The 14,449-nt window shown below is 28.4% G+C and overlaps 1 protein-coding gene across 4 annotated transcripts in view; it reads right to left on the bottom strand.

Moving 5' to 3' along the window:
• Positions 1 to 773: 773 nt before the first annotated feature.
• The window catches only part of LOC118205180 (uncharacterized), a 59,142-nt gene continuing 45,466 nt past the window's right edge, over positions 774 to 14,449 (bottom strand). For all 4 annotated transcript variants that reach the window (XM_085810895.1, XM_085810893.1, XM_085810896.1 and 1 more), the window contains one exon: positions 774 to 3,878. In XM_085810895.1, coding sequence (XP_085667021.1) covers positions 3,562 to 3,878 — 317 coding nt within the window. In that variant the 3' untranslated portion in view covers positions 774 to 3,561. The remainder of the gene's footprint in view (positions 3,879 to 14,449) is intronic.

Below are 14,449 nucleotides of genomic sequence, written 5' to 3' on the forward strand. Positions count from 1 at the left end.
GCAGCCTCCTTAGGCTTATCACCACTTAAAACTTTTAAATTGTTGATAATTCTATAACTATTGCATGCTGATTAACTAAAGGGATAAAAACCTTAACAGAACATATTAAAATTCAATCACTTTTAAAGCAAAAAATGCATAAATTAGAAACATAAAAAAATGGAAAGAAAAACCGAGCTCAATGAGCTGAGTAATATAGTGGGGTAATATACATACATTTGGTGAGGCCGACTGCAACAAAATAGCAGGTGCTCTACGAGATATTATAGCAGACCCATATAAAAAAATTCAATGTTCTGAGACAACTCGTTTTTGAGTTAAACGAGATACATGCATGTGTCCATGTTTCACAATATCTCTAAGCTCCTGAATTCATTTTCTGATCTGTTTTGGAGAAAAGAGCCCTTTATTCTGTGCATACATTCAGATGTCATGCAAAAACAGCATTAAAATGGATTGGAGTGTGATCAAAATGGATTATTTTCATTGAAATATGATACTCGAAATTTGTTTGCGATTATACTTCCTTTACTTCGTACAAGGAAGTAAAAAGAGATAATTCATATTATATAAAGTATTTGGAATATGTTTAACTAAAAATACTCAATTTTTTTTAACCTAACCTATTTTTCAGATATATAAACACAGACATTTAGTAAGACATATCTTTTATAAACTGCAAAATATGAAAATTTCAAAATGTATCCGAAATTTTGGGCCACTACTGTGTAATGTGAGAAGCACTAAGATTCTGAACATGAAACTCACCACAATGAAACCAAACAATTTATTGACATTTGTGAGAATATTACCAAAAAATTCTGATACTTTATAAGTATCACAATGTTTATATTGTTTCATGTTTTTATACAGTTCTTACGATTCAGTATACCTAAATTAATTACAATCACAGGCAATTAATTCTGCGAGTATTATATCTGCTTAAATACATTAACAATTATAGAAACACAATCAAAGAATTATATTTTACTTACAATAATATCACAAATTTAATTGATACTTACCTTTTGTAAAGAAAAATTTCTAATACTTAAAAATAATATTTAGAATTAATTTTGCTACTTAATATATAAAGGTTGAACAATGAATCTGAAACATTAGGCACATTCCCAATTTAAACATCATAGAATCAATACTCCAGATTTCAAACACTGTATACACTTCTGCCAAATATCTCTGAGTGACAAAGCATTTTATCAGTAGGAGCAGTGTGCTGAACTTGAATTTTTAGCAACAGCAGAAATACTGTGCATTCAGACATTAACACTGAGAAATATGGCACAAAAATGAGAGACTTGCTGAAGTTCAAAAGAAGACAAATAGTTGGTGCTTGTCTGACTAGTGTAACCAAAGAAAAAAAAAAAAAAAAAAAAAAAAAAAAAATAAAATATAAAAAAAAATAAAAAAATTTTAAAATAATCAAATATAAAACAAATTATAACATAAGATTACTTAAATTATAATAGATTCAACATTCTGAGCTCACCTATTTCTATGAAAACTACCTATTGGAAGCTTCTCAGGTTAATTTATGACAGAGACACAACAGTAAAACCTTTCATAACTATTATCCATGCTAAATGCTTGTTTCAGAGATGACAGTAATGCAACATTTGTGTACAAACAACACATGTGTACTATTCAGCAGTCAGTACATCTTTTATTTTCTTTTCCACATTTTTAAAAGCTGATGGATAGAGAACTCCTTCAGAGACAAATGATATGGGCTGCCTCAGGCTCAGAAACATGGAAGTAAATTAATAAAATAGGCCAATGAATAACGGAAGTCTGAGAATACTGATAGTTCTTAATTGTCATGTCACTTTTGAGTATTATTAATGTATTCTAAATGATTAAGTATATCCATTTTTTTAAATATTGTATCCCATAAGAGATGATACGCATCAAGATTACAGTGCACTAATTTATGCTGAACAGTGGCAACAAAGTGGTTTAAAGAAAATAACAGTACATTTGAACCCTTTTCAAGTATTGCACATTCCCAATTTAAACATCATTGAACATGTCTGAGGCATGCTAGCGGACAGAGTTAAAAGACATCCTTATTATGAAATAAAATACACATTAATTTGCAGAAGAATAGCTAAAAATATTTTTTCTAGTTTTACGTAACTTATAAGTCAATATTCCAATAGACCCCCCCCAAAAAAAAATAACTGTAGCACATGCCTCTAAAAGAGGGTATAAATTATATAAATAAATTATTACAAAATACAGTTCCAGAACGTTCTACAAAAGTTTCAGATGTTCCAGTTTCACTGTGCAACCTCTGTACATATTTCATCAATTAGTTTGGTACAGTAATCTTTTTTAAAATATCTAAATTACTTCTCAATGTTCCATATGCTAAGATTTTAAGAATTTTATAGTCAGATGAAATGCTAATGATAATTCTAATAAAATCTTTAATAATTTAAAAACTTAATATATAGCACAGTTTTCAGCATGATCAGAATTTAAGCATTTAACTTCATACAATTTACATTCTCAGCTGATAATATAATATCTAAGCTTGTTACCAATTTCCACAAACTAAAAACAAAATACACTCACCTACGACTGTTTGAAGAACATCAAATAACAGTACATAAATGCAACAAAAAGTAATATAAAAAATTAATTAAATAGTCACAACAAAATTTTAAAATGAAACAAAACTCAACTAAACTTGTTTATCTTTATACAAATAACAGACACCAAATATATATATATATATATATATATATATAAAATTTGATTACATAAGCATTATAGAATGACTTAAAAACAAAACAAAACTACATATTCTTTACACATGCAGTACTGTAAAATATACAAAATCTTCCGTATTTTTTTTGAATTATTATTAATTACGCATGATCTTTTTAAAAAAAGCTGAAAATTTACATTTAATACAGCGAACTCAAGAAACACATGTGTCTTTTGTTTATAAGCATAATTTTACAGCTCCCTACCTACCATTTTTTTTTTTTTTTTTAAATTTATGAAAACCAACGAAAATATAAGCAATCAAGTTAACAATGGATGCTATATTTATTATAATGATTGCTTGGCTAATCGATTAGCAAAGTAAGCTGTGGTGGCGACAAGGAGCATGCCTTGCGCCCCCGAGTGTATGCTGAAAAAATACGGCAACCCGAGGTAGAAGCGCACAGAGAAAAGAGAGAGAGACCGGCTGTTCGAGAAGTTGCATGCTTGCAATAAAGATCAATTTTTACTCAGCAATATGTCTTCCGAAAGTTCTTGATGGATGCATGTAACATGCACAACTAAAAATTCCATAGAATCCACAACAATCACTTCAAAGCTAAGACTATTTGTTATATGATTTGTAATAATTTCACATTTTGCACCACATAGTGAAGACTTTGTTTTGTATGAGCTGGTGAATCTTCAACAGTTAAAATAACACAAAGTAATAATATTACTGGAAAAATACTGTCCATTTTCAAAGACTAACAATTTTATTTCTCTTCAAAACTTGAGTTTTCGTTCCTAAAAAAAATTGCCACAGAATGATTACACCTTGTTTCCTTTACAAAATGTTTTATGACTTCTTAATGCATCAGATCGCCCAAAAGCCTTACCACAGAGTTCACAAATATGGCTTTTCAAACCAGTATGTGTAAGCATATGCCTTTGCACATGAGACTGATATCGAAATTTCTTGTCACAAGTTTTACATGAAAAAGGTCGTTCACCTGTATGAGTCCGCAAATGTCCTTTGTAAGGTGTTGAATACTGACAGTATGGGCAAAAGTTTAGAGAAACAACTTCATTTGATGCATAAGGTGAAACATTTTGGTAAAATAATCTTTGACTTCTACTTAGCACATCTATAAAATGAACAAAATGTGTTAAAATCTTTAAATTTCATTACACGAAAAACTTACTATAAATAATTTTACAAAATGCATTTAATAAATGTTTTATTAAACTACTTACATGCGTAGTTTAATGATTAAAGATTACACATGGGCAATGTAGATTAAACTTATTACGGCCATCAGCTGATTAAAGAACACACAAATCACAATCTATTTAACACAAATCACAATATAGAAAAGAACAATTTTCCTCATATATTAGGGATAAGACATTTTTTAATTAGGCCATTGCTATTAGGCAAAGACACTTCAAACTAGAGCTTCAGTATTTGAGAAAATAATATTTTATAGCTAGATGATATTGACCTATCTGTTTAGAGTGAGACAAGCTAATCTGTTGCTTCCATTTCAAGTACAGGGAGGGAATAAATCACTTCTGAAGGAGTGAAAATATTTGATATGCTATTTCTAGTAAAGATAGCAGCTGAGTGTTTTTGCATAAAAAGAATAATGCAGATTAGAAAGAGGAAAAAATTTAAAATAGTGAAGAAAAAAGGCTGTCTTGTTAAAAGGCAAGCTTGTACAATTGTTAGTTTTCACACACTACTAATAAAGCAACTTTGTCATTTAATTATCAAAAGTTTCAAACCAGAATGGTTTTCACTTTTGCTCAATCAAAATCATATAAACAAAATTATATTCAGTCATCATTTTTCTCATAAGGATCCACATAGGATCTTTTAATATAAAAACTCTAATAGCAAAATTTTGAATACAGAAGGAGGAAATCAAAAATTACTTTTATGGAAATAATATCTGCATTTACTAAGAGCTATGTCTGCTTTATTTACTATAATGTATATGCATCTGTTGAATACTATCATACAAAATTATTGTGTTCTAAAAAAATAAATTATATAACAACATAAAACTTTTTAAGATGGCAAGAAACAAGAGAAAGTTCTTAATAGGGGAAAATGATAACTTTCCATGATTAAAACAGTTAAAATCTGTTAGCCAAGTACTAAGTCAATAAAACGAACAGCTAATTTTGGTATAAAAGTTGGGTAATCTGCTGGACTATTATAATTCTGGAATGAGGGAAAAAATTATAATTCTCACAGAACATGCAGTACACACCAATATTTAGGCTCTTTTGGAACATTTAGTTGGATTTCCACCTTGCTTCCTGATCAAATGTCAAGTACAGCAAACATAAAAAATATCAAGACAGTATATGACAGAAAGCTGTTTAAGTTCACTTTAGATGCATTGGAGCAATACACAAAAATACTTCAGAAAGCACTGACACCATAAAATACACCTACAGTGACAATGACAGCACCATTCTGTTAGAGCAAAAAGATAGAAACTGGTAAACGAAGTGATTTAACATGTATGACTTTGAAGAAGTGAATATCAGTAAATGTTTTGACAAGTTTTAAACATAATACTTAGACAAAAGCCATTTATTATTTGAACTAAATGTATTATTTCATATGTTCTGTGTTTAGTCTACTCATATTTTGTTTTAAAAGAAATAGTTTAAAACATTTTATGAAAAAACATGCTTTAAAATTCCTAACATATATAATTACAAAAAATAGCTTAAAACATTTTATGAAAAAACATGCTTTAAAATTCCTAACTCATATATACAATTACAAAAAATAGTTTAAAACATTTTATGAAAAAACATGCTTTAAAATTCCTAACATATATATATAATTACAAAAAATAGTTTAAAACATTTTATGAAAAAACATGCTTTAAAATTCCTAACATATATATATATAATTACAAAACGTAAAAAGACTTTAATATAATTTTTGTTATGAAATGCAAGCATGTCCTTTTTTAGTAAATTCATCTGAACAAATAATTAGCTTTTCACTATTTCTCAAAATTTTAACACAAACTTTTTTATAATTGAGACAGTCAATAATCTAACTAAGCTAAAAGTTTACAGCCTGAAGCATCCTAATTAATACCAGAATCATATATAATTTTAAATATGAAATACATTAAAAAAATAATAAAAGTTAACCCAGAAACATAATGAATAATTAAAACATTTGAAAAAAATAAATATTTTTAATCAATTTTATGCAAATCATTCAGTGTCAACATACTTTGGTCCAGTCATAATTCAAATTTAATGCATAGGATTTTAGACCGACAAAATGACACTTGTAATATTTCATGCATTACGATTTAACATAGGTTAATAAGTTGTAAACACGTGATTAAATTGTAACTAACATTACGTTGTCTAAATATGCTAATTAGTAAATCCTATTAAATACTTATTTTTATTAATCATATTAAAGACTCATTTTTTTAAATTTAAGATTTCTATTCTGAAAAGATCAATTCAATGTTTAGATTGAGAAATTCCCCTCCCACCCCCAAAAGAATTCTGCTAGGAGTACAAAATAAAAAAATCTGATGTGGACACCACAGACTACCTTGTACAGTCTATAAAATTATGCACATTTTTTGCTGCTTTTCATTTAAACTTACGCCCCCAAATTTCACTAGAGATATATTTTCCATTCAATCAATTCAGTTTTCACTTCGCAAAAAGGAAAAAATACAGATCTCAAAACATCATTAAAAATTGCAAACTGCAGGGAAACCTAAAACACCAAATAGAGGTAAAAATCGTTAAAAAAAACAATTTTTTACAATTAAAATTTTAAATAATTGAAATTAGGCAGAAAGACAGTTTTTTCAGCGCACCAAACGTTTGACCCCACTCAAATAAAAAGACACTCAAGTTGGTGCAGAAACTGACTTAATTCCCTATGCAGGCTAAATTTCAAATGTAAACAAATGGGGCCATCATTAGGAAACATAAGAACAATATCATTCAATCACCTTAAAAACAAAAAATGTACAATTTACCAACATATAAGAATAAAAAAACTTAGTTCACTGAGCCAGGAAACAGAGAGGGTATATAAAAAAATATGTAAGCAAACTTCTAATTTTAATTGGTTTAAATTCTTTTATTTTTCATTTAATTTGGGAATTTCTTCTCTCTATCTTAGAAATAGCACCATAAGTCTAAACTATGTCATTCAAATTAATCATGTGATCTTACATAACACTTAATGCAGATGCCTTTTGACCAATCACCAAATTGTAAACCAAACTTAAAAACTGAACCTCTCTTCCTTTACATTACTACTGTGACACTCTCTCTCTTCTGGCTTATGCTTTCATCCTGTTAAGACGCTGCAGCAATCTTCAATCACTATAGTATCAAATTTGTAAATGTTCTGGAAATAGAGTCGATTAGAGTGCCAAGTGAATTATGGCCACAAAAATGTGAATTTAAATAAATACAGAATTTAATCCCGCCCGACTGTTTCTTCTTAAAAATGGATAGACATAAGTCTATCCATTTTTAAGAAGCATCAAGTCTATAAGCATCAAGTCGACACTAAACAACATTGCTACGCTTCCACATCTCAGTGCCTCCAAAATTGTTCTGTCATTACATTTTTCAGCCAGTTGTAATTATGAAGAAATCTACACGGGTTTGTTACTATATGTTCACAGTGAAAAACCAATTCCTGTTTCACTGAAAATTTTAATGCAAGTTTATGCTGCACTCATAATCTGCAATCATTCATGTCATGTTATCGAACCGCAGTTTTATTACATATATATAATTACAAAACAATTTGGGGAAAAAAATTCTGAACGGTTTCAGATTTTAAATTACATCCAAAGGAGCATTTTCTTAACATTTTGTGTGTTATCGTTATTTATTAAATATCATGTTCTTTGCACTTAAACCATAAAATTCAGTTCAATAGCAATGTTGCAAAATAATTTTAAAATGAGCATATCTTTAAAATTTCCGATATACAGTTCCGCGCACTGGAGATGAAAAGGTTTTTTCCGCGTGGAGTGTTGCCATTGCTCGCGTTGAAATCACTGAGTTTGTTAATCAAAAATTTGTTAAAGTTTTACAAAATATGAAACCGATAATAAAAAAAAATTCCAAATTTCAAATTTCGTCTTCCACATGCCCATATTCGCAGGAGGATTACACCATTCAAAATTCGATGGCTCTATGTACCGTTGTTTTATCACAATGCGAGAAATATACATACATTTATGCAGATTTTTCATTATTTAATTTCTTCAAATATAATGCAGGACTCTAATATTTGGTGGCAACAGTTTAATATAGTTTATTAATATTTTATAATGATACAACTATATTTTTAAGAACAAGATTACAGAGCTTACAATAACTATATGTCTAAATTTATCTCAGTTTTCAGCCTGAGATGGAATCCAAGGATATTGATATAGACAAAGCAAACTTCGGATATTTTCCTTTATTGGATAACATTTGCCAAACAATTTTCTATACCAAAATATATATGCCAACATTGCCTACTGTCCATTAAGTTAAATATAACCTTTGAATCTCTCATAATATTATTCTTATTCTAAAAGTAACTGTTGTCAGTAAATCTATCAGTAACCTTCTAAATTTCTTACTTTATGCCTTTACTTTTGGTGCAGCCAACGAAAATGGAAGTGCATATCTACATGCTATAACAGTGTCAAATACAAAATTTCAACGTTCTAAGACCATTTGTTTGGTACGTACAAGATTTATATATATATTATCTTTTTATTTGTCAAAGAATTTAACTTCCAAAAAAATCTACAACCACAAGAGTTAAATTACTACAAACACACCTACAGATATATTGATGACCTTATTACAATTAATAATTTTGGTAAAATTGAAAACTCCGACATTTATCCGAATTGTCTTAAACTTAATAAAACTAATAATTCACAAAATAGCATAGACTTTCTAGATCTTCAAATCATTAACTACAAAAAAATTTTACTTTTTGACAAAACAAGAAACTTCAATTTCAATACTAAAAAATTAATAAATTGGAACTCCAACATATCCAAAAAAGTAATTAACAATACTATAATTAATCAAATACAACGAATTAAAACTATATGCACAGATACAATAGATTTACAACGCGAAATTTTGATCCTTATCAAAATTCTCAAAAATAATCTAATTCCCTTTCAATTTATCAACCATTGCCTTAAAAGAGCAGGCGTTAAATACTCACTCTAAATCATTTAACTGATAGGGATATGATAATTTATTCCTAAATTTGAGAAGGCGGTATAAGTTGGATGACTGTCAGTTGAAAGATTTGTATATAGTGCAATTACTTAATCGTATATATTGTAAAAAGCTAATTGTCTTCAGACATATACTGTTACTATACTGTTACTAAAAAAATGGGCCTATTTCCTGCCTTTAGACTGTCTATTAGCTCTTGGACAGCGAAAATGCCTTTTTCCTTTCTTAAATTCTTAATTATTGCGACACGACAATTAGCCAGAAATTAATTAATTTCCATTCACTAGTATTTTCAAAAAAATCTTAACAGACGGTCTCTCTCAGATAAGAACTCCACAAAATACATCCCTCAAGAATTCCAAGTCCCACCCACTACCATAAATTACTTCACCCAAGTCTTACCGACTGATATTATTCAAAGCCCCTACTGCCGCTAAGAATTTTCGGACACCCTACACTTCTGAGTCAGACACGAAGAGAACACTTTGCCAACTCCCCCACTAGAAAGAATGTAAGTTACTTAATACCTTTCTGGCCTTTATATCTTCATGTACATTCACTATCTTATTTATATTATTTTCTATATTATTTTTATGTTTTCTTTGATTTGTTTTTACAAAGTTTGCATTATTTATCTTTTTTATAATCTTCTATGTTTATTTCAACTTTACTTTGAATTTGATTTCATAATGACAATTTCCAATGTTTAATTTCTACAAATAATATAGTACTCAAATACATAAAGATGATAGTGTCGGGGACGGTTACTCGAGTTTTATAGGATTTCTCTACAGTAATTGATTTTTACTCCAAATTGAATTGACTAAAATGCTTCATGAGAATAAGTTCTTTGAGTAGCAACTATTCGCGGAAATATTTGGCCTGACTAGAATTGACGGTTTGGCTTTAACTTATAACTCGAGTAAAGACGAAACACTTTCATATTTACGTATTTTTATCAATTATTGTTCATTGAACGGGAGTTGGTTTGTTCCCCTTGAAAAGTCAACTAATTTCCGATCAATGACAATAATTACATGTTTTAATTTTTCCTTTTACAATTGAAATATTATTCTTCGTGATGATTTAACTCCAGTCCCCGTTAAAACATTATTAACATTTTGCTTTCAAATTATTTCAAAACATCTTTCAAAATATAACTTACCAGTATGGATGCACACTTTTAAAATAATTCTACTTTAATTAAACTTAGGAGATAATATAATCAATTAATCAATACTGTTTAGGAAATAAATTATATATATATATATATATATATGCAAGAAACGTACATATGCACATACTTAATAATAACATTGTAAATCTCTTCTAAATCAATTTTAAATCCATTTTACAATCCGTTTTTGGAAAAAGAGTCCTTTACTCTGACTGTACATACAGATGCAAGGCAAAAACATCGTTCAAATGGAATCAAGAGTGGTCAAAATGGATATTTTCGTCGAAATACAATACCTGAAATTTTTTGTGATTACAATACTTCCTTTACATCTTACAAGCAAGTAAGAACATATATTTTTTTGCTACTTTAAAGAATTTAGATACTTATTTATTATCCCATTAACTGTACAACTGTTGCCAAGCAGTGTGATTTAGTACCAATTATGAGTAAGTGTGATATAACAGCACACTTATAACATTTGTGCTTTCATCTGATGTAACCCGAATGTTTCTTCAGAAGACACCTTGTGTTTTTATGAACAATATATAAATTAACTGTTGTTGCCGTATTTTTTGTTGCATTTTGAAAGAATTGGTTAAAATTTGGGACCTCCCTTCTCCAGAACAGCAAGCAGTTGGTTACTTTCATAGTTATGGGATCCTAATATCAAAGTAGTAGTATTAATGAACATGATATGATCAGCTGAATATGGCCAACAAAATAGCAATAATGATTAAAATAGTTACCTATGGGAAGTTCTTATTCATAACATTCTAAACAGAGCTGCTAGTGAAATAAGAGTGCCTAACAACATAACAGAAATGAACAAAAGCCTTTTTGAAAAGTGCAAAACAAAGCAAGTTGACTACAAATAGTTTCTTAAATAAAGCATCAGTTCCTGCAGAATTCCTCTGGAATGACTGGCGCAATTTTGACAGCATCATACCAAATTTCATGAGTCGAGGTAGCCAACTTTTATAGTCGACAGAATAATTATGTAAGTCCCAGAGTCATTTATACAGTTTACATGAGTTACTTTATAATTTAAGAAAACTGATCCGATAAACAAAATATTTTCATTCTAAAATTATGAAAATTCCTATACTAAAAAAGAAATTTCAAACTGCTAAACCTATTTTTCTGACAAAATAGAAACAGTCCTTACATATATTATACTATGTTACTCATGAACACTTAAATATTTTCTCAGTAAACAGTTTTATTTTATATAAAGATTCACTTGGCTGGAGAGCATGACAATGTAAGGAAATAAATTAAATAATGAGCATGTTGATTTAAAAAAAAATCTGAAATCGTTTACATTTTACATTACGCCCAAAGGGGCGTTTTTTTCATTTACACACATACACATTTTGAGAGTATTTGCTTATGTCCCTTTGAGCTAAAATTATTTAAAAACAACATATCTATAGAATTTCCAATAGACAGTCTCAATAAAAATGTTTTTTCCATGCAGTGTTGCCACTGCTCACTGCTCACTTTGAAATCATTGAGTTTGTTAATTAAAAGGTCATTAGAGTTTTACAAAATATGAAATAGATAGTAAAACATATTCCAAATTTGGGCTTCCAGGTGCTCATATTCGGGTGCAGGGCTATGTTATTCAAAATTTTATGTTTCTATGTACTTTTTTTTTTTTTTTTTTTTTCAATGCGAGAAATATACATACATTCATTCAGATTCTTCATTATGTAATTTCTTTAAATAAAATACAGGGCAATAATATATGGTAACACTAATTTGATAGTTCATACAACACTTTTAAATGAGCAATTTGATAAGTCATTCAACACAAAATGCTGTTTCAAGACTAACAATCCTTCTGGCCTAATGCCCTTTTGGGTTAATTATGAAAACAGATCATTACATTTAGCTTTATAGCTAAAGATACTTAAAAAAAATAATCTAAAAAATGGCAGATTTTTTCAAAAAGTATAAAGGCAACTACATTTTGCAGGAAAATACAAAATATACTAAATGACAAAGAACTTTGCAAGTTATATGTTATATGCATATCATGCTTAAAGTGAAAATTGCTTACACCTGAAACAAACAAATAATGGTACCTCTCGTGGTCACAAGCTCATAGTAAAACATACATTGAAACCGACAAAAATATAATTATAAATGTCAGCAAATAATACAAATAAACAAAGTGAGAGCAATTTTCATCAAAACAACCAATTAAAGCATTATATAAGAATACAGGAAATAAATATAAAATATATGCTTAAATAAAAGATGTGCTTTATGATTGTATATATTCTTCTAAATTTTATATATATAAAATAAAATTAAAATATTTTTATATTCAAAGTAATAGCTGGCAAAATAAAGCAATAAAAGAATATACTAATAAAATATCACAGAATTACAATCATAAATAAATATTGCCTATAATACACTTTAAAAAAATAAAAACAGTAACGCAAACCATAAAATCACTAATCATTAATTCTGTCATTATACTAAACAGGAACAAAAAAAAAAAAAAAATCCTAACCACATGTTAAATTTATCATATGTGAGGACAAAAAGACGGATATCATTAAAACCACTGATTCTACAATATAAATTTAGCCATGTTGCCAATAAATAAAAAAAATAATAAAAAACAACTCTAAAAAACACATTATTTAATTATGACTACCAAAAATATAGCAACCATAATTGCGAAAAATACATTTAATTGAATATGTGTTAATTTATGTATGTTTAATAAAATTATAAAATACAAGTGCATTGTTCAGTTCCATTTATCAAATACACATAAATAAATAAAGTAATTAAACGAATGGAGGTGAAAAATGAAACACAACAAAAACTGCGTTTTGTAAATGTAAATTGCCTATAAATCCCAGTTTCCAGAATAACAAATAAAAAAAATTCAGAGACCTTGCATAAGGGAAACTATCTATTCCTTGCTGTTAAAAGGTTAAGATGAAATAAGAGTTGTTGCTGCAGTATATTTAAATAAGTCATAAAGTGTCAGCTCTTATGTCCCTATTACTACAGAATGGTATTCTGCAAAATATTTATAATACTTCAGGATCTCATGATGGTAAAAATACTGTGTCTGATGACAACCATATATTACCTAACATGGGGTAACACAGCTGCCAATCCTGAAATATGAAAAATCCACAGTTTTCGGAAGGTTTTCATGTTGCATAGTGATAGCATCACATCAAAACTCTAAATTAACTTTATAATGCATTATTCAGGTTATTTGACATGAAATATATTAATACTTAATTAGATATTCTAAATTTTACACTCTTTAGAAATTTCAATTTGTTATTTTCTCACACTTTTATACTAACAAAATCCCGAGTAAAGAAGAAAAGCTTTAATTTATTTCAGTAGTTTTAAACATGATGAAAATAAAATAAATAATTTAAGACATACTATTGTGTGGATAAAATTAGTAATGTACTGCATATTACATTGATGTAAAACAAAATTAAATACAAATATTAACTGATTAAACTTTAGTTGAATCTTCATAAAATGTTTTTCAAATATATAGAGTAGATTAAGATAATTCAGAACAAATAAAATTTAATAAGGGAAATTATGCTGAAAATAATTACAAGTAGGGCATGGAATTTGTAGAAATTTCATTTATTGATGAAAAACATTTTAGTAAAGGCTAAAAATTAAAAATCAGGACATCCAATGTTCTACCAGGAGAGCAGAAGTTGTGACGAAAACCAGGAGAGTTGGTAGCTATGGAGTGATCAAATCAGATGAGATATTCTTTGCCTTTATCACCACTTTTAGCTTTCTTTTTATAAAGCAATGGCAGTGAATTTCTATATTTGTATTTTTCAAGGCCAGTTCTAAATTGAATCTTGATGCCATTGGCCACATATGTTATAAGTAGTAAATACTTAGATATATTCTGTGTTCCACAATGCCTTGGTGGTTGAACACAAAAATCCCAGTGAAATTTTAAAGAATGGAGATTTTGCTCTAGAAAAGGGAGTTTTAGCAAAGCAATCACTGATACAGCTGTAAACGAAGTAATTGCATCATTTGAAGCAGTACATGAAAATTGAAAATTTGAAATTACTACAAAAATTAGTTATGCTTTTGTGAAAGTGTTTTATAGAAACATACAGAATTATTCTTATAGCATATAAAAGTTTAATAAGTTACTTGAGAATCTTATTGCAAGCACTATGTACAACTAAGTTTTACAATACAGTACAAGATTTTCATTATGATTAC

This window comes from Stegodyphus dumicola, chromosome 2, assembly GCF_044657685.1.
Source record: "Stegodyphus dumicola isolate Sdum_Otavi_A_Nest chromosome 2, ASM4465768v1".
Classification (NCBI taxonomy): Eukaryota; Metazoa; Arthropoda; class Arachnida; order Araneae; family Eresidae; genus Stegodyphus; species Stegodyphus dumicola.